Genomic DNA, 20,877 nt, shown 5'->3' with positions numbered 1-20,877 from the left:
TCTTTAAATCAATCGTAAAGTAAGAAAAAGTCATTTTTCAATGAATGAAAGGTAAAATATTCTCAAGAGAACATGTCTTTAAAGTAATTTGCTGATATTTTGAGTTAATTGCTATCCTAAAATTAAGCTATAGCCTTGAACACACATTTTTAAACCTGCCTCCTTCCTTAAATGTTTTTTTTACATGTGTAAAGTTTCATTCATGACTTTTCATTCAATGAATCTAAAAACATTTAGGGGAAAAAATTTGTAGACTAGGAAACTTTGTGGTAGAAATAAGCTAATGGATGTTTTCTTACCAATAACATTAAATTTAAGAAAAAAAAAACACAAGTCCTTGTGTTTCCCTCCCCTCCCATTTAAGAAATTCTGGTCCTCCTGGTCCTAGGAGCTTTGGAATTGCATTTTCCTGGCTACACTTTAACTTTGATTTACAGAACAACAACATGTTTTTATTCTACTTTGGACACTTTCCCACAGATAGGCCCCATCCTGACATCCCCCTGCAATTTTGGTGACAGTACCATGTTCAGGGCCTAAATTTTGTGAAAATCAGGGGCACAATTTTACAAAAATCACTTGAGCATTACTACTGGACAAGTAGAGATAAAATGGAGCTATGCATTTAACTATCTGGAGAGTTTCCTACATATGTAAAAAGTAGTTAATGCACACCAGATGAAAAGGCTCTGTTCCAAGAATGGGGAGAAGCCCTCAATATGGATCCCTCAGGAGATACTCCTTTGTAGGGGGGACTCAATGGAGTTTAGTGGTGTAGAAAAACCATGTTCTACTTATAGGAAATAGGAACTCCCAGGTTCAATTGTCAGTGGAAAAAGTACAAAAGGTTTATAAGGATAAGAGAAAAAAAGATCCCAGGAGTCTGTGAACAGGTTGTTGGTTCAGCTGCAGCTCAATACTTTCCCTAGGACTAAAATAATCTCTTTCTTTTTATATGTTCCAAAAAATACATATATATTAAAAACGCTGGATGGTGTAGGTGGAAACATTTGAAGCCAAACTTTTCTTGAATCATTGTGAATACATCCAACAATCTGAATGCATTAACTCCATGACTGCTCTAATACCAGCCGTAGATGTAAGAACAGACGTAGGAATAAAATATAACTGTAATAGCTTTCACATTTCCTTTGATATAATTGACATGGAAAATGGAAAATTTCAGATTTAGTTTCATGCTGAAAATAGTAAATCATTTAAGGTGTATTCTTACCTTATATATTGTATACTGTTAATACTTGGTGAGCAGTATTCATTATCTATTTTACTGCACTACCCTTGTTTGTTGTTAATAAACTAAAAACTACATATACTGAAAATGTTTTGCTTTTGCAGTAGAGAAATTGTGACTACATATTTCTAAGAGCGACAAACAAAATATCACAATTGTTAATTAGGGGAAATGTTGGCCTGTACATGCAAAAAATTCTAGTAACTGTATCTGTTTCCCTGTCTTAGAAAATCAACTTTTTTGGTACAGACCTTTGTGACATGTAAACCAAATGTTCCATTTAGTAATACGAGGCCGTTTTTTTCTTTCTTTTTGATCAGGGGATGCCAATAAACTGCCAAAATTAATAAATGGTACAATGTCTAAAAAGCTATTATTTTTACACAAAATTTACTTAAGCTCCAAGTAACTTGTCTTCATTGATTGTACATAACCCAAGCATGATATGAAGCTGGTATGTAAAGAAATCAGGAAAGACATTGATTCCAACCCTCACTTCACTATCTGAGACTATATATGGGGTTTTCCTTAAAAGGCAACAAAGCACCCAAGGATTTGTCTGTCCTTGAGATGCCAGGTCTCTCCACCTTCTGTAGCCATTAAAGGACAGGCTTGATTTCTCTGTGGCATTTTTTGTTTATTTTATATGATGGTGTGGGAAGTGGAGTCAAACTTCTCCAGCCAAAGTTAAAAAAAAGGGTTTTGGCAATGATTGACAAAGCCAAGAAACCTGGTAGAGACTTTTGAGCAGTGTTTATCCCACTAGACCCCATTTATAAGTGATATAAACATTTTGGACACACTTTTAATGGTGACAGGGAAGGGTTGCACATCAAGAGTTTATATTTATAGAATGAGTTTATGCTGTTCACTTAGCAAAAAAAAATCACTTTGCAAAGAATATTTCACTTTATGAGATGAAGCTCTGCTGACCTCAACTATCCAATTGTGTACAAGAAAAATCATGCTCATTACATTTCTTTACATTTGATTAGATATTTTTTGCAAAGATAATTTTTAACACATTCAGTATGTGAATTAGATTCGTACTAGTGGAATTGTACTGTGACCTTTGCCGCCCATGGGGGACCTACTGTCAAACACTACCAGGGGGCATTAACAAGCTGTACCTGTTACACTTTTTAGCAGTTGCAAGCTGCACCAGTTCAAGTCTTTGGAGGGGTCAGGGGCAGCAAACCTCCCATAAATGCTACATGTTTATCTACATTTGGAAGCGAAACAGTATGTAGTGTGCAAATAGATGTGCGGCAATGCAGTGGACTTCTACTGCCTGTCAAATGAAGGATAATAAATGGACCCATTTTTTGAAAAAGGTTTTAAGCTGTAACACTAAAACTGAACCTAGTCTAAACCCTAAAAGTATGATAGGTATAACATATGTTTCTATGATACCTGTGAATCTAGCTGTTTTAATATACACCCATCTACATGGGTTTTGTAATCTGAACATTTATTTATAACTGAAATGGGCACATATTGTTTAATGGCTTTGGTTTTTTGCAGTTGAACAAATACGAACTCTATACTTTTACTTACGAATTCCCTTATTTTCTTTTTTAAACAATGTTAGAAATCCAATGCCAAGTTGCTATGTTCTTACATAAATACTGAGTAACTATGGATGTACGTGGCAAAACTTAGTGGAACACCTACTGAATTTATAACAAACAGGGCATTATGAAACATGAACCACAAATTGACAGATTGTTCTCTTCATAACAGTTTTACCCTGGTTATTGAAATTAAGCTTTTTTCCTATAAAATAACATGTAGAACAAATGTGTAAAGATCATGTGTATGTAGATATCGGTAAAGACTAGGTTTTTAGAATCTGTAAAATAGCATAGAAATTTTATATATACTTTTTTACTCATAAGTTCATTTTCCTGGTATACTTGTGGTTATGTAAACCAGGTCAGGTATGATATTATGAATTACAGTGTGAAGCTGGCTTTTGCATAAAGTTCCTACAGTAGACATAAATCCTAAAACTCAAGGATCTGTAAAGCCAAAATGATCACCCAAAATGATCATTAGGCCCAGGCAATATCTAGTGTTTTTACATGTGTCTCCTGACATTGGACCTGAGTTCCTAAAGCTCTCCAAGGCTGGAGAGTATACACTTTTATCAGGTAACCTGGGTGATCCAGCAAACCTGGAATGGATCTTGTCCAGAATTGAAAACATTTTCTAACAAATAGCAAATTACTTTCAAGAAATACATTCCAGGTTTGCTGGATTACTCAGCTTCAATTTTGAAAGTGTATCCTCTCCAGCCTTGGAGGGCTTTAATAAATCAGGCCCATTGTGTGGGAGGTTATTAGTGATCTTCCCTGTTGAATCTCTGATGACTGGTAACAGCCAATTAGCAATTGGCAATTAGCCCAGTAACCTGAGGGTAAAGAAATTGTCTGCTTGTTAAAATTACTGATGATTTTTTCAGGCGGGTGTAGTTGAAAATCTTTACCTAGCACAAGTCAGGATAGGGAAACAGAAAATGTAATATGTTATAGTATTATGATGTTTGATATCACAGCATATAATATTTTATCTCATTTATGTCTAGATTTTATGACTCGTTGTGCCTATAAATGACATATTGGTTTATACAGCTGAATAAAATGGTCAGTAGAAACTTTACAAAAGGCCTCCTATACGCTTACATTAATTGGTACATAGGAAGAAGTAGATTGTAATAATTTGAAACTTGACACTTTAAACTAACAGGACCACTCCAGACAAAGGAATGGCTATTTTGCCTTTGTAGAGAGTTAAATTCTTCCCAGCTTAGAAATTTTAGTGATTTCCCCTTGATATCCAAGAAATACAAATTAGCTAAATCCCTACTGCTTTACTTTCTAACATTCCTGATAGTACATGGGGGACCCTTTTCTCTGAATCCAGCCTAGAGGCACGCTCAGCGTTTCCTGGAGGCTCCTATTGCCCAGTGCCAAAAGAAACACTCATTTAATTAGTGCAGCCTGAAGACTGAGCCCAGACTGAGAGAGAAAAAAAATACTTTCACAAAACAAGATTCAATTAAAAGTTTTAAGATACCATTTATAATGCTGCAGTAGTTTGTTTTCAAGTGGGAATATGTGAAAATAAACTTTTTAGAAGAAAGCACAAATTATAATTCCTGAAATGTGCAGCAACAAATTTATTACAGATGTTTATGTGGAATATTATAATTTTATTTTAGTTATACACATTGAATTATATTCTGAATCAACTATGTCCATAGGGTTTTATACCTGGGATATGTTTATTTTCCAAGTGGTTGAACGTGATGGACTTTTTTCAACCTGACTTACTATTTAACTATGTTGTTGTGTTTGAAGGATCAATACAGCATGATTTAAAAAGTTAGTAGTTTATATCAAACACAGTTTTACCTCATCACATTCAGATCAATTCTAGCAGTGTTTGTCCAACAAAAGAACATGTCTGACAAAAGCAAAATTTGTCCCGCAATAAATCCCCCCTCCTTGAATTCCCAAATAAAAATGATAGATAGAAATGATAGGTAATTTTTTTGGATATCCCAATATTAACTAGTTAGCATGGGATACAGGAAAAGTATGTTGTTTATTAAGCCAGGCTGAAAAGATCTATGTTCTTGTTATGCATGTGGGAGGTCATTGTCTTTGGCAGAGGTGCGCCTGAAATTGTATACCAAGCTATGCACCTCGCTGTATGTTCTGAAAAACCCAGCAAACACACATGTACATTTTTTGGGGGGCAGAAGAGACAAAGTATGTCTTTGCTGAAGTAAAGAGCTGTTGGTCCACAGGGTTTTTCTTTTCAATATACGATCTGCTAGAAAGTACAGATTGGTACATGAGACCCATCAGACTGGAAGCCATTTCTTGGCTTGAGCAAGCCTAATATGGTCCGAGGACACCAGACTCCAGAAGTCATTCAAAGCATTTATTTTACCCAGCTGCAGTTACATTGCTGTTGCATTCTGCTGTCTTCTTTTGGAGTAAGGAGTAATGCAATTTCCTTATTCTAAAGCATGGGTCTGAAACTCTTGTATTGAATGTATATCGCCAGTATTTCATATTGTCTGTGACAGGTCACCAAAATCTCAGATCTGCTGACGTGATTGTTATTAAAAATGAACACTGAACCACCACTAAACAAAAATAAACGTGTGTTTCAGACCCCTCATCCACCAAATGAAACATTGTGGGACTACCCACCTTCTAAAGAGATACATGGGTTATATAGCCTCTCTTTTTCTCTCTACTGTATATGCCTCTCTTTCTTCATCTCTATATTTGACATCAGCATGATTTTGTGTTGAATGGAATGAAAAGTTGAGATAGGGGTCCAATCATCAGATATTTGCCCTAGGATTGCATTTTTTTCTGAGAGTGGAAGGGTACTTAAATTTTTATACTTTTGTCTCTTTTACTCACCTGCACCAGCCCCACAAGTGGGAGACAGTTGTCCGTTGGAACATGTACACATGTTTGGCCGTGAACAAAATCCATCTCCACATGAATTCCGACAGATCGCTGTGTCAAAAAAGGTTATACATATTAATTAATATTATGACATAGACATAGGAATTACAGATTATTTGCATTACATTTAAAATGATAGATTTGTTTCATGGATAAACATTTTTAAACACGGATTCATATAGATTTATTGGGAAAAATAAATTACTTTTGAGCTCAAACTTTTGTCCTTTTTTATTTTAGGGGTAATATTTAAATTTCCTTTTAGTTATTAGGAAGATTTCTTTTGAAACACAACAGAAGGTATGTAAAAAAATAACAAAGTGAGGACAATTTCCCGTCCTATTTCAGTGACAACTATAATATTTTAGATTTTCTATCACCTTCTTTCTTTGTGACAATTGTACATAGGACAAACAAAGAGGGTGACTTTGCCTAGTGGTGACAGGAACAGTAATAAAACTATTAAATTTAATGAGTGGTGTGATGGATCACTGGACCTGGGGGTAGGTGAGGAGTAACTGGCTAAGATATTTCTACGCTCAAGCGAAAAAAGTTGATTTAGATGTACTTGATTTTTAAACCTTTTACGTAATAAAGCTATCATTATTGTGAACATGCAGACCCATGTATGCTTGTCATTTTAAAATAGTTATATGTGGGTTTGAGGAGCCCCTATATCCCAGGCCCACACTTTACAAGAGCTGCATTTTTATGTAAAGCTATGTCCCAGGCGTTCATCCATGCAACATTAGAAGTTGTACTTGCCCTTTGTAGAACATTGGTCCAAGGGCACTCAAGGCCTACAGAGAAACATTATATCTTATTTACTTTTCTATAGGCATCTTCATGAAGTGTACCTTCATTTGTGTTCACTTGATAACATTTTCATGAAACCGTGTTTTAATTTAAAATATTAAAACATCATTATAATATCATGAAATAATTTGAAATGGGCAGCTTATCCAAAAAAAATCCACAACCATCTTCAAAATTAAAGGATTTTTCATTGATGTGTGGTCAAAAATGTAATATAGTCACAAATTAGTGGGCAGTAAAGCAAAAAGTAATTTCTAAGGCGGACAATACCAGGTTTTGTGGTAAAGGGTGCACATACTTGTTCCATAGTAAGCTATTACATCTATTTTTTATTTGTATTGACAAAAAAAGCAAAAAGGTAAATTATCCCCTATGTTTTTGTGTTTTAAATATGTCACCATAATTTAAAGGAAAATGTGGTTGTTAAAATATTTGGGAAAAATCAACTTTTTGGGTTGTACTAATCTTTTCACATGGCTGTATTGGATATGTTATAGGGGAAATCTAGAAATGTTCATTTTGACTTGCTTTAAGCAAATAATGTGGTGTACTCAGATAACTGATCTCACATTCTTTAATTCAATAGTTTGGATGATGTTTCACTCAATAATATTCTAAAAGTGTCATTTAAATTAGGATTAAAGCAAGGAAAATTTGGATTGTGAAATAGGTCAAACTGGCTATAAGATTGGTTGCACTTTATCATTCTATTTGACGTAAGCATGTTCAAAAAGTAGATACATATGCTGTCTTATTCTCTTGGGAATAGAGAACTATTTTACCACCTGCAAAGGCTGAGCACAGGAAATCATCCCCACGGCAAAATGCAGACACAATTCCCATATAGGGCCTTAGTCTAGAAAAACATATTCATATTGTACATTTATAACCCCGCTTGGGGGAAGAGAATGGGTTTTAGCTTCGCTGACCTGAAATGCTACAATATTACAATATTATATGAATTATTTCAGGTTCCTCTTGTTTATTAAAATAGATTCTATTTTTTCCATTGATATAAAATGCAACTATTCCTTTACAATATATATTTTGTAAGCAAAAAAAGGTATAAAAAGATGTACTAAATACCAAGGGTTACAGGTTTCAGTTGTGCAAATACTGTTGAGATTTTTTTTATAATCATAAAAGTAAAACACACTTACGAACAATGCACTGGTTTCCTCCTGGTAATGTTTTCCACCCTGGGCAACAGTAGGAATGGAACCGAGATCCACAAACATTTGGCCTGAAAAGAAAATTGTTTTAAGTTTACAAGCTTTACACTGGTATTCATATTTTACACAATGTAATCTTTCCAAAAGATAAGGAAAACATTATTCACACAGCCATACAAACTAGGCTTTACAATGCTGTCACCTCCAGACATGAACGTGTGATCTGATTAATACAGAAAGAGGGTTAGTACTGGTGCCCTGGCACAGAATCCTCTTCATCATGCCAGAAGCAAACCAGTAGCTGTGTTTTATATCACTACACTGTAAAGTGCTGTAAGGGCAAAGGATGTCCTGCCAACATCATGACATCATAAAGACCTAAGTCAGCAGATAACACTTCCAAAACTCTAAGCACGAATGTCTGCATCTGCTCACCATGCACTTCTACTTGACGGTTTATGCCCAGCAGGAGATGGAAACTTTTCAAGGATATGCAAAGTTATGTCTTAAGTATTAAATATGTTTAGGGATTTCCACAAAATCAAAACTAGTTTCATATCGTTTTGTATCAGCAATGCTTTATTTATTGAACAAATATTTAGTTGAATTTCCAACTAGAAGAATGATAGGGATTCTTGAACCAGTGGATTGATATTTTGCAAGCTAACTAAAGTGTGATAACCATCAGTTCATAATATACATGTTTTTTTTATAGTATAAAGTCTTTTATATACCTAAGAATTGTTGAACTTAACACTATTGATTTAATTTAGTTGGTATGGCGGTATCATAAACTTCAGAGATATTGGAACAAGGCCAGTAATTCTACTCACAAGAGTGTTTCATTACTAGGGTATGGTCTGGCAAAAAGGCTTTTTTACCAACAGAATTATGGCTTGGTGAAATAAGTGTTTTGGCAGTAGGAATAAATCACCAGTAATGGATGGCTCTTGCTAAGTGTATTTGCACATTTATACCATCCTATACAATCAAAGGTACACATGGAAGTGTGCGGATTCTGGTGTAATGTCTACTTGCTCTTTCTCAAAAAACTCAGTCATAGTAAATATTCTAAATTATTCATATTAATAATATTAATAAACAGTATTTATTTAGCCAACATAATATGCAGCGCTGCTCATCAAATAGGGATTTTGTACCTTAGTTTGGCTGCACAGATTTCGAACCAAACTGAGGAAAACAAGCAACAACCATCACATTTAACTTAACAAAGAACATTTAACCGCCACCATTTGCATAACCTCTAGCATTTTATAAATAGCTTTTGACTTATTTTGTGAATGTTACAAAAGGTGCACAAAACTAATAAACAAGCACTTTCTTTAAGGAATCAATATGCAAATGTTTACTAAATATTTTCAATAATGACATCAAATATTTCTGTTCAAATAAATCAGACCCTAAGTAGAATACAATCAAATAAAAGAAAGTACATTTTAATTATTACAATAAAGAACATTGTGCTACACTAAAATGTACACAAAGGCACAAACAAAATTGCAATAATTCAATTTTAAAAATTATTTAAATATATTAAAAATCAAAACTTTGTTTTAGATAACATACAGCAATTTTAAAATCCATAATAACTTTTCCTTGCCTTTATGATTTGACTGCAATTAAGCTTTATTCCGTATACCAGTAAACTACAAATTTTTATTTGTGCACATATGCGCAATTATTTAAAAAGATATTGCATATAAATAGCATCAAACACAGAAAAAGCTTCTTGATCATTCTCAAAACAGCTACAAACATTATATGTATAAACCTTTTAGGTTGACTAATCATATGCTATCTGTATTACAATATTATACTAGTAATACATGATACATTCAAAATGAAAATACGAAAGAAAACACATGGAAGCGCATTTCAAAAATTCCAGGGGAAGCTGGCTAAAAGGGGATTTTCATTACTTTAAATACATTTTTTTTCAGTTCCTGTTGTGTCTCTGGAAAAAAATGAGGGGATTCTTACCAATGTGAATTGGTAAGTGTTTTTTAAGAAAATGTTTAAAACGAGATAGTAATGAAATCTTTAATTTACTCAAGAGTTTGTGCATATATTGCATTTTTTTACAAATATTTTTTATTTTTATGTCTTTTTTATTTTATTATGTATGTGTTGTCATCCATGTTTTTATGAATTGAATAGAATCTGTTTCATTTGGAGGGAGACATAATAGCAAGTTTCATATGAATTAAAAAGTGTAATGTAGATCTAAGATTCCCTTGAAGAATTAAACTTGGTTACCCAGCTCATGACTTCTACATGATATATATTAAGGGTCAACATCAGAATTTCCAAACTATATAAAGCCTAATATTGGAGCCTATTTGAAACACTAGATTAGAAAGTGATGTGATCTAGTGTATTCATGGAGGTGTTTTAACCAAAACAAACTCAACAAAAGACAACACATAACAATTCCTGTACTGTTCTATTTGTGACCATGCATACCTACGTATATAAGTTATCATTGTTGCACAACCAAAAATGGAATTGGTGTTTAAGGCCCAAAGACTCCATTGTTTAGGGGCCCTAGAAAAGCCAATGCTACTATGTCAAAATACCATATTCCTGCAATATTTTAATTAAACATTTGAGTAGTCCGGCGTTTAAATGATCTGGCTATCATAACATCCTATATTTTGGAAATTTTGAATTGTCTTTAGCATCAAAAGGGTGCAGTGGAGTACAAGCTTTAGCACTTACCAGCCAACAGAAAAATTATGAAATTTAAAAGGACAATGCTAAATCAGTGGTAAAGATTAAAAACGGGCAATCTAAACCATTGAAAGTCCTGACATATTTCAGGAATTGCACTGCCCTCCTCTTTCTTAGATGACCTACTATTGGTGCTTCCTTTTAAAGAACAGCATCAATAGCAGGGGATATGGTTAAAGTGGACCTAAACTCAACATTTTTACTTTACAAAGAAGAGTAGTCAACTCTTCTAAATAAAATAACAATTTTGTTTTTTTTGTTTATTTTACGTGGAAAAAAAAAAAAAGGGGGGGGCAGCACTGCCCGTTCAAGTCTTGATCATCAAGACTAAATGGGTGCGCAGAGCCCCCCAGCACGCTTCTCGGGAAGATCTGGCTTCTCCAAGATCGGGCATGTGCTAAAGAGGCATTTTTTTCATAACATGCGCAGTGAGATCGGCTCTCTTTTTTTTCCTCTTAACAGCGGCTACGTCTCCCGCTCTTGCACCAGCGCAGTGCAAGATCAGATGACATAGCAGGAAAACAAGAGGATGACAGAAGAGAAGACAGGAAATGGCGGCCTGGTTATATTCTTTATACTGGCCATATTGTAAAATGCGGCTGTGTATACTTTTCCACACCACCTTTTGATACTTAAGCAGTAATTGGTCATTGGAGTTTCATCCTATTTAGAAAACAGTTTACAAGATATCTGGGGTTTACCACAGACAATACTCTATACTAACTTTGTAGGACATCCACTAAAAATGATATTATAGAACACTGATTACCCAATAAAAAGTGTACAGTGTAATAGCCCAACTCATTACTTTTAATGTTTTGGATTTCATATTACGCTTTTGGCATTGTGTTTTTTTAAAACGTTTTCCAAGGCTTTTTGATCAAATGACATACACTGATAAAAGGATTGAACCTATATACATAAAAAAAAACCTTTTTTTTTGATACTGGCAAAAACTGTAAATAGGTCACAAAAAATGATTTGCTTTAAATGATCCACCTTATGACTAAGGATACAAAAATAGATGTGTAGCTAATAACACATTAGATTTTTAATATAGGCTGGATAATGTCACATCTGGTGGCCATTACAGAAATGAAGCTTGTGGTGATTTTCTTTGAAAGTATTTAATCTACCAGGAGAATATCGAGCTGAAATCCATTCTCATGAGCTCACATATTTGTAATCTTTAAGGCTTTATAAACTAGGGTCATGGAAAGAGTAAAATAAATAGTGCTCTGCTAGCCCTTAACTCCCAAAGGTTTGTTGCACAATGGGGCCCAGGAGCAGAAGTAACATTTATAATACTGAAATTAGCAGTCTGTTACATGTTTTGTAAATGATAGACATTTACAAATTAAAGCCCAACTGAGCTTCCACTTTAAATCTGTTAAATGCATTCCAGGTGCATCAAAACAAAGGTTTGCAAAACCATACAGTTTCTTTTTCTTATTCTAATTAACCACATCCTGAGCAGGAAAGCCCATCCCCTGCCATAATGCATAGATTCATGAACTCTATATAGAAGCAGTGGACTCTCTGCAACGGTCAGACGTGCCTCCTGCTGAGTTAGAACCAAACCTATCCACTTATCAGGAAACTGATTTCAGAGCTATAGGTCTGACTTAGCTAGGAGTGTGTTATACTTCTAGAAAGATCAGTGAACCCAAAATGTGTTTGGATGAAAATTCAGTCAGGCTTTGATGTTTTTAGGTTGATAAATATACCAACATCAATGCTCTGTAGACATAATTTTTTGTTACATAATTGCAGAATATAATGATACAACTATAACACAGCTTTGTTTTATTTTTTTTATTTGCACTTTGCTTTGTACATCTTGATATACCCCCTGAAAACAAGAAGACTTTTTTATATCTGTTCTACCTTGGATTCAAAAAAATCCAACACTAACTATGTTAACAGAAAACATCATGATCACTGATTCACAGACCTGAAATGCACAATATACCATTGTGTGCTAAATTGTTTTTCCAAGTAAGCCTATTTCTTTATTGGCCCACCATGAAAGTCCTTTGTAGATGACACTGGAAAATATTTTAAGACCACCAAGATATTTTTACATTACTGAGAGGAAAGAAAAGGTAATCACTGGTAATTTTGGATGTATTTTACAATGGTCTAGATTTTGTCTTTGTACGTTTGTAGTTGCTGTTATCTGTTGCTACTGATACTGTCCCAATGCCTCTGTGACCTGTCTTTACCCTTACTTTTTTTTTAGTCATTTATCTTAAAAAAAAAAAAAGATGCAATAATTTTAAAATAGTCACAAAAGCCCAACATGTTTTTTAAAAAGGATATCCTTATATAAATAAAACATTTAACTAGATTTTATCTTAAAATAATATTTTCTTATAGAATAAGATTTTCTGCCATGCTCAAATGAACTGATATGTACATGTGCATTTTGGAATTGATGTGATGATTGCCTACATTTTCTTACATTCTTACAAATTTAACGGCATGCTATCCTGATGGTAATAAGTCAAGAGATGCTGTTCTGAGAAAGTTGATGGAAAAAACATCTAAATGTGGCTTTTTTTTTCTTTGAAGTTATTGTGTTGAAACATTCTACAAAGAGGCAGGAGGGCATAATACTGTGCTTCAAAGGCTCACGGGGTGTTGATCTTTCACCCACATCTCCATAGACCCTTAAATCAGAGCTGCACATCTGTGTACCAACATCCATTCGACCCACACAAGATAAACCACCTAATGACTTTAGTGAATTCCACATATTTTCATTACAAACATCCTGCTGTTCGGGAAAATGTTTTGTCCTGCTGATGGTATCCATTGGTTCCATCCCTTTATTTAATATCAAATTACTGTGCTATTGTAAAATACAGATCATGCTCTGGTACAGTATATTCTATCAGTTTAACAGAATTGTAACCATTGTTCATGCAAAATCAGAAGAGAAGGGAACTTTTCCACTAATATAACTCTTTACGGGATGTTGCTTAAAAACGACATTGTGACGAGCTAGTCAACTGGCCCATAAACTGACAACTGCTAAAGCCATATCAATAAAAATAAACCGTGAACAGCACATTTTGTTGAGAATAATGCAGCTTTTGGTGGTATAGACAGTGGGAACAGTGCACTTGAACTCAGAAAGTGGAGATGTGCCATCATATGGTACATGTACAAATATTGTGTCCAATCAGTAACCTGGCAGATTTACCTTTCACCTGATTTCCCTTTCCTCCTGAAAATAAGCAGTACACTTCTGGTGACAGCATTTGTGGTGTGAGATCTTGTATGGAACACTCAGTATGACTGCTAATCTCATGTGATTTAGGAATGTTATTACTCTGCTGCTCACTATTCCATTTGCTTTTGAGAAAGCTATAGCTAAAGACACACAGTCCAAGGTCTTTCTTCTACCTGAAATTCTTTTAAATGAGCCTGTATATTTCTAAAGTAGGTCAAAGCAATATATCCATAAATCCAGCTTCATTGTAACTTATACTTCCCTTCACTCTCTGCCATTTTGGTTGATGTCAGATAAGATGAGAACTCCAATGTGGTCCTAGTCATAGCTTACACTGGGCTGACAATTCTATTCCTGACCCATGTAAAAGTGTGGGTGCCATTTTGGCTTACTACCAGAAGGCAGCAGGAAGGATAAGATAGGGAGTTACACAGGTTATGCACAGGTACTAGTTATTTCTCTTTGCTCTTGAAGATGAAGAAAAAGAAGTGAGAGTGAAAGAAATGTATGCATAAAAAACTGCAAAAGCTGACATCAAGTGACCTATTTTTTTCCCTGAATAGGTATAAAAATAGGTCACCTATTCATTATCATATCTATCAATCCACAAAGACAAAAAAAAAAAGTTAATAAAGGTTAGCATCTCATAAGTATTTATGTTTTTTACATTTTTACATTGTTGTTATAGCATAACTATATAGTGTAGGGACATAAAATTACAAATCTATTGCTTTTGAATATTTCATATTGGTTTTTCTAACAAAACATCAGGATTGGTAGGATTCAGTCACTTCCATTGTATGATCAATTGAAAGAAGAGTCCTGTGTCCCGTGAGTCCTGTAATACTGTGCATTTGAAAATTGTCAAAATGTTTGTAGAAAATTAAAATAATTTCCAATGTGTTTTTTTTACATTTACAGATTCAATTTCAGAAAAATGATGGCTCGAAACTACGAGATTTGACTAAAAATGTTATAGATTATATTAATTTTCTAATATATTGTAATCTTTCCTTGTTAGGCATGGTATTGGAATACCTAAAAAAGATCCATTGTTCTGCAAAAATGTTTTGCTAATCATGTCCCAAATGCTTCCCTGTGCTTTGAAGTTAGTGAGCAAGCCTGGACGAGTTCGACATTCATGCCCACGAGCAATAGGAGAAGAGGGCCAGACACAGCTGTTTCACACAGACCCTTAATTTCCACTGAGAAACCTATGTGTGTTGATATTCATAAATGCTCGGAAAGTCCTTAGTCACATAAGTATCACCAATTACTAGAAATTACATTTTTTATGTCTCACTGTAAAAGGAAGAAGGGAAGCTTCACAGTAACCACAATTGTTTGTGGTCTTGTGGAATGTTGTACAGATCCCAACTTCAAATAACCGTCTTTGCAAAATGAAGACTTTGAGCAGAGAAGAAAAAGAAACAGTATAGGCTAGGACCATTAACAAAAGACCAAGAATTTCCACCATCTATTTCTGCCATCTTCCTCTAGCATTAACAGAGCAGATTTAGATTTTCTGAGTCTCCCCATTAACATGGATTTGATAATTTTAATCTTCAATAGATTATTATTTGTCCTTTAACAGAACAACCATGCAGTTTATTCTGCAATGAAATGCCGCAAAGTTGTCACTCTGTGGACAGGGTAGCCTTAGATGGAAAGTTAGTTAATGCTTTTAATTCAGTTACATCAACAGTATTAACAGTAATAACCACATACTGTTACCAGAATACAATATTTTTCGCTATAGTTGTAACTTACCTTGATCTGCAAGCCTTCATTAACTTATCTCTTTGATCAAGGCTAGACTAAGTAAAAACAGCTCTGGCATATGAAGCTAGCCTACAGTTAGATATATGACAAAGCTTTGCCAAGTCTGTTGAAGCAAGAATGTTTGATACAACTGCCAACTCAGTATGGGTCCCAAGTGCAAAATGTGTATGAGATATTAAGGGATTTTATTAAAACTACTTGGACTGAGCTTGAACAATACATAGAAGTATATCTCAACTTGAAAATGCAACCCAACACCAGACTTCACATGAATCTGCATTTAATACATTCCTATTTATGGAATTCATTAAAAAAAAGTCAAATAGAAGGAGCATCCAGATACCTGCATATTCTGCATATTAGTGTATATCATAATATATTATTGCATATATCCAAGATACTGTGGGTTCAAAGATATAGACAAACTATTTTTCCTGTACCGTCGGTTCAGCTTTACATTTTCCGTGTAGAAAGATTGGCCATGTAGGAGATTAAGATCCTATGTAGTCTCCATAATTATCAACAACACATAGTAATAAGAATACATATTTTAAAGCTCAAGCTATCAAACCTTCTCTCCATAAATGTCATAAAACTTTCTTCTTCTGGGAGCATCCAAGTAATTTTTAAACTAGCCAAGTTCCTGCATCCTTTACCATCATACCATTAATGTTGTTGTGGGGGAAGGAGTGTAAGAAAATACTATCACTAAAGTGGTAGCTTAAGCCTTCTGGGGCTGATGACACGATGGAAACTCCAAGCAGCTATCAAAGGAATATTTACACATGGGACGTTTTACAGGTAAATAACATGCCTAAAATATGTTGAAAGCACAAATTTTCATATATTTATGAATGAATTTTCATAGATAATAATGTGCTGGCAACCTCGACCTAGAAGACTCTCACGAGGGAATGTTTGAGGGAATGTCGGGTTTCCTGTTTTACAAATAGAGCCCAATATGTGTCTAATGCTACCTCTTTCTGTAAAGTAAATTTTATTATGTAAATAAAGGCATCTGTTTGCTAATACATCAGTTTGGTAAAATATTATTTCCTCTGTGCCTTTTAGTAATGCAAACAAATGCATAGAATAATATAAAAAGCATATGCCATTATTTCAGAGCTTTTCAGCTCTTTTGGAAATTTCGGAGAATTGCCTTAAAAAAAATATAAAGCCTGAACAGCATGACATAATTCCATTAATAGGAGGCAGCTGCAGTCATGCAGATATACCATACACAGTATGTCGTACTGCTTTATAATTTAATATGGAAAGAGCTGCAATTAGGAGTGCACATTGCAAAATGTTACAATATTCATAGACATTTAGATGCTCACTCATGGGCTTTATTAACATAGCATGTATTCCCAGTCTAAGTGTAAATGGTCCTTAGGTCCCAATGACTTAATAATTACAACAAGTAAAATTCCATTTCCACAATGGTCACCTGCTTTCTGCTCTTGCTCATTGTCCCAATACACAAATATGGACCTCTAAAAACCTTTAGGTTTTTTTTTGTCTTTAATTAACTTCCCACTACAAATATATGCCCTTCTTTGTAGATAAGAGCAAAAACTGTACATATGTTATTTACCATGAGACAAGCAGATATTACTTTGCTGTGGGCTCCTAATTATGGAAAAGTCACTAGATTTGTTTTAAATGATGAAAGAAAATAGCTACCATTAACACAACACATGTTCCAGTGCTCAGGCAGGCAATGCATAAACTGCACAGAATAAATTTACAATACATGAACTTCAGTCCCTACTCGGGGACCCTTTCTCCATGACATGATAAAGACTTTGAGGCATTAAACGACATTTCATTTACCCAATGCACACAGGATCTATCAGGACATGTCAGTCTGCTCTGTAGCTGATAAGTCTCATTATACAATTAAAAGATTTTACAGCTATTGCACGTCTAGCAATTTTTAGTTTAAAGGTTATAATAAAAAAATAATCATTTTGTATGTGTTTTAAAAAACCAAGGCATGAGGCATGCTTCTGGTTGTGTACTTACTTTTAAATAAGACTAAAAGTTACCAGCAAAACTGGCTTCCAAAAAACAAATCAGAGATAATAACAAGAACTCCAGGTAAAAGTCTCAATGCGAAAACATTTACCTGCACCAAATACAGCATCATCTGGGATTAACATTTTCATAAAGTATAAGAAATAAACAATAAACTATTAGTCTGAGAATGCTATTTAAAATGTTGTAAAGGTTGAAGCTGGGACAGTTAATGACTATGGACTTTGTAAAGAGCTGCATAATATGTAGGCACTATAATAAAGTTATTAATAATTTGAATAATTTTATTTCATTTCCGAAAACTTCATTTTATTTCATTTCTGAAAAGGAGCTATGAATGGCAAACGAATGTGGAAAAGGCCATGTCCTCCTCCTCATTGTCTGTCTAATATGCAGGTTTGTCATTTGCAACCCCTATTTAATGGATAGCACAGAGCAATATGTTGGCCTTTTAAAAAAAAAAAAAAACCCTAAGAATAATAATTAATGCTCACTAAATGAAAATTTTGAATGCAAATTGTGTATGCACCTGTAAAACTGGGCTGTTCTTGTGGAATTAGTCAGTTCATGTGTTGTCATAAAACAAGAACAGGCTGGGCTGGGAATAGGCAACATCAATTGGACTTATTTAGGCCATCAAATCAAGGTTATGTATAGACAAGTAAAATCGTTGGACTAAAAGTGAATATTGGAGAAAAATTTGTTTGTGTTTTCTGTATATTTTATTAAGCTATCTATCTTGTTAGATTGGGAATTGAGTTCAGTTGTTCCATAACAGCAATGGAAAAGTAAAAAAGCCTCCATGCCGAAAAACACATCTGACATACCAGAGTTATTGGTAGATTCTCAAGGGAAGTATCTAGAGTTAGTGAAATAATCTTCCTATATGGCATCCATTGTAATTCTTTGAATTCTTTTTTGATATGTCATTTTTTTATTATAATGTGTCTGGTCTAATAAAAATAAGGGTTGGTCAAACCATGATGTGTGTCAGAACACTGAAAATGCACCAAAATGATAAACCACATCAGAGGCCAGAATTCACATGGGAAGGTTTTTGTGAAGTAAGCTGGATCTTAACATAAATACATCAATTCAGCAATGCTTCTCGAGTTCTTTGCACAATTCCCTGGAAGTCTTTGATGTCCAAAACCAAGTAAAACAGCAAATTTCTGATAATTTACTGAATGTGCAGTTTCTAGTAAGAACAGAGCTGGGTGCTGTACAACATAAACACTGTCCAACTGCAGATTCTACATTGGCAAACAGAATCTGACAAGAAAGGCTTGGGAACATTTGGAGGTCGTGAATGTGCGAACTAGACACTAGTCTATGTCTGAATGCTGACTAACAAGTTGAAAAGTTTATTGCAGACTGCAGAGTGTCAGACATAGAAGTTATATTCTCTGCAATAAGTGATAATAAATGGCAATTAGATCTGAAACCTTTTTGTATATCAGTAAACTTGGACCAATCATCTGGAAATAGGTACAGTAAATCTATTTGTGAACGCACATAGGCTCTGATTCATTAAGTTTCAGAAGGATTTATGCATCCTAAATGTTAAATTCACAGTCCTACAACAAGCAAGCTGTAAACAATATATTTATTCTGCATTAGTAACAGTATTGTCTGAAGTCAGAATTATAGCCAGAATAATAGCATTTGATAACAGCAGCCTCTATTAATTACACATGAGAGTATACCTTTATGTGCAATTTACTATGCTGTAAGGTGATAGTTTTATTGTAAATTAATAATAATATTATAATATAATACTATAATAATATTGATAGCAGATATGTGGTCATTTCATGCAGAGCCACTCTTCAACTGTACAAATCACCAAACAAGTGAAGGTAGAGATGGTTGAATATTTCTTAAACAATAAACAGAATTCTGACTGCTTCAAATATCCTCTACACCCTCTACTTGCCCGGGTATAGACTTCATAATCTATCATTATCTTTTTCCCAGAGGTCATTTCCACTTTTTGGCTCTTGTATTCTTTATTGCTGGTGGGTGTGCCCTGGTTAGACTTTAGCTCAGTCTGGCCGTTTGCCAATGGGCATCCAGCATTGTTTTATCCGTTACCCTTTTCCATACTGATTAAAAATCTATACTATTGCTTTCACATGAACCACTCGATGCAGATCATCACTTGCTTCCTCCAGAGGTTGCTAGGTATTCCTTGAACTGTGGTTGATTAATTTTCCATTTGATGATGTCCACATTGTTCTGGGGCCAACACCACTTGGTGCAACCAGTTGTATGACTAATTATGCTTTTACTTGTTTATAAAGATGGTAATCTAACCATCACTGTAAGGGGCCTTTCTTTCCACTGGCCGCCAATTTTCCCACATGCTCCTAATAAAGTGAATCTGTGATTCTGCCCATCCACATTGCACATTTGTAGTACCGGTACAATCAGTAACTGATTGGACATAAAATTGGACTGTCAACGCCCAGCATATGGGTTGGTAAATCTATGAGGAGCTCGTACAGAAATTATCAAACTGAAAACTGTGTGACATGCTTACTTCTTAGTAAATAGATTATAGGGTTTTCTTCTGGTAAATGTAGTGGAAATCTACAGCTGGTCACAGTACGTTGTAAAAAAATCCTCCAAGCATGTAGTAAAAAAACGAAAGCTGTGGATTGTGGAGCCCCCAATAAGCCTTCTGTTTGTTTACTCACATTGCTGGGTGGCCTTTTCATCTATACAAATAATTATCCTTTAGTGCCTAACAAATAACAACATTGTTACTTTCTATTCACAAAGCCTCTGTGTCCCATCTGCCCCCTCATCACTGCAGTTTCCTGTAATGCTAGACAGAATGGCTTTTAGTTTTAAAAAAAGACTTTAACCATCATCAATCAGCTCAAAAGAAAAAGTGTAATTCTAACATGGTATTTCAGCTTTCTCAGGTATCAGTTTGTAAATTTCTTGGACAGTGTTCATAACAAAGTAAGTACTAAAGTGATAAAAAGTAAAAGTGGTGAAGAAATAACATTTTGTTCGATATTACCCCATGTAGGGCTACATACATGGATAAAGGTGGTTGCACCATAATTATTACAAACAGCCCCAGGGGCCACAGAGGGTTAGAATAATGTGATGTCTATTAGCTATTCTCTCTTTTACCTTGTCTGAGTTTCCCTCAATGAAAATGTGCACAGCTTGTGTGATCTTGAAATGGGTCAATAACCACTTCATTTAGGTGTTCTCCTGGGTTGTACTCAATTCTTTTCAATGTCTTTGTTTATATAGAAACTCTGCACTTGAGTGGAGAAAGGGAAAATACCAGAGGACATCCTGCCTAAATGTGCC

At 34.6% G+C, this 20,877-nt stretch overlaps 1 protein-coding gene across 1 annotated transcript in view; it reads right to left on the bottom strand.

Moving 5' to 3' along the window:
• LOC140326541 (fibrillin-2-like) overlaps positions 1–20,877 on the bottom strand; it is a 97,088-nt gene that overhangs the window by 64,686 nt on the left and 11,525 nt on the right. The window contains exons 3-4 of the mRNA XM_072405220.1: positions 7,722–7,804; positions 5,698–5,796 (exon numbers count right to left, since the gene is read on the bottom strand). Coding sequence (XP_072261321.1) covers positions 5,698–5,796; positions 7,722–7,804 — 182 coding nt within the window. The remainder of the gene's footprint in view (positions 1–5,697; positions 5,797–7,721; positions 7,805–20,877) is intronic.

This window comes from Pyxicephalus adspersus, chromosome 3 (genome assembly GCF_032062135.1).
Source record: "Pyxicephalus adspersus chromosome 3, UCB_Pads_2.0, whole genome shotgun sequence".
Classification (NCBI taxonomy): domain Eukaryota; kingdom Metazoa; phylum Chordata; class Amphibia; order Anura; family Pyxicephalidae; genus Pyxicephalus; species Pyxicephalus adspersus.
The sequence above is the reverse complement of the archived record's forward strand: the minus strand, read 5'-3'. Positions and strand labels throughout refer to the sequence as shown.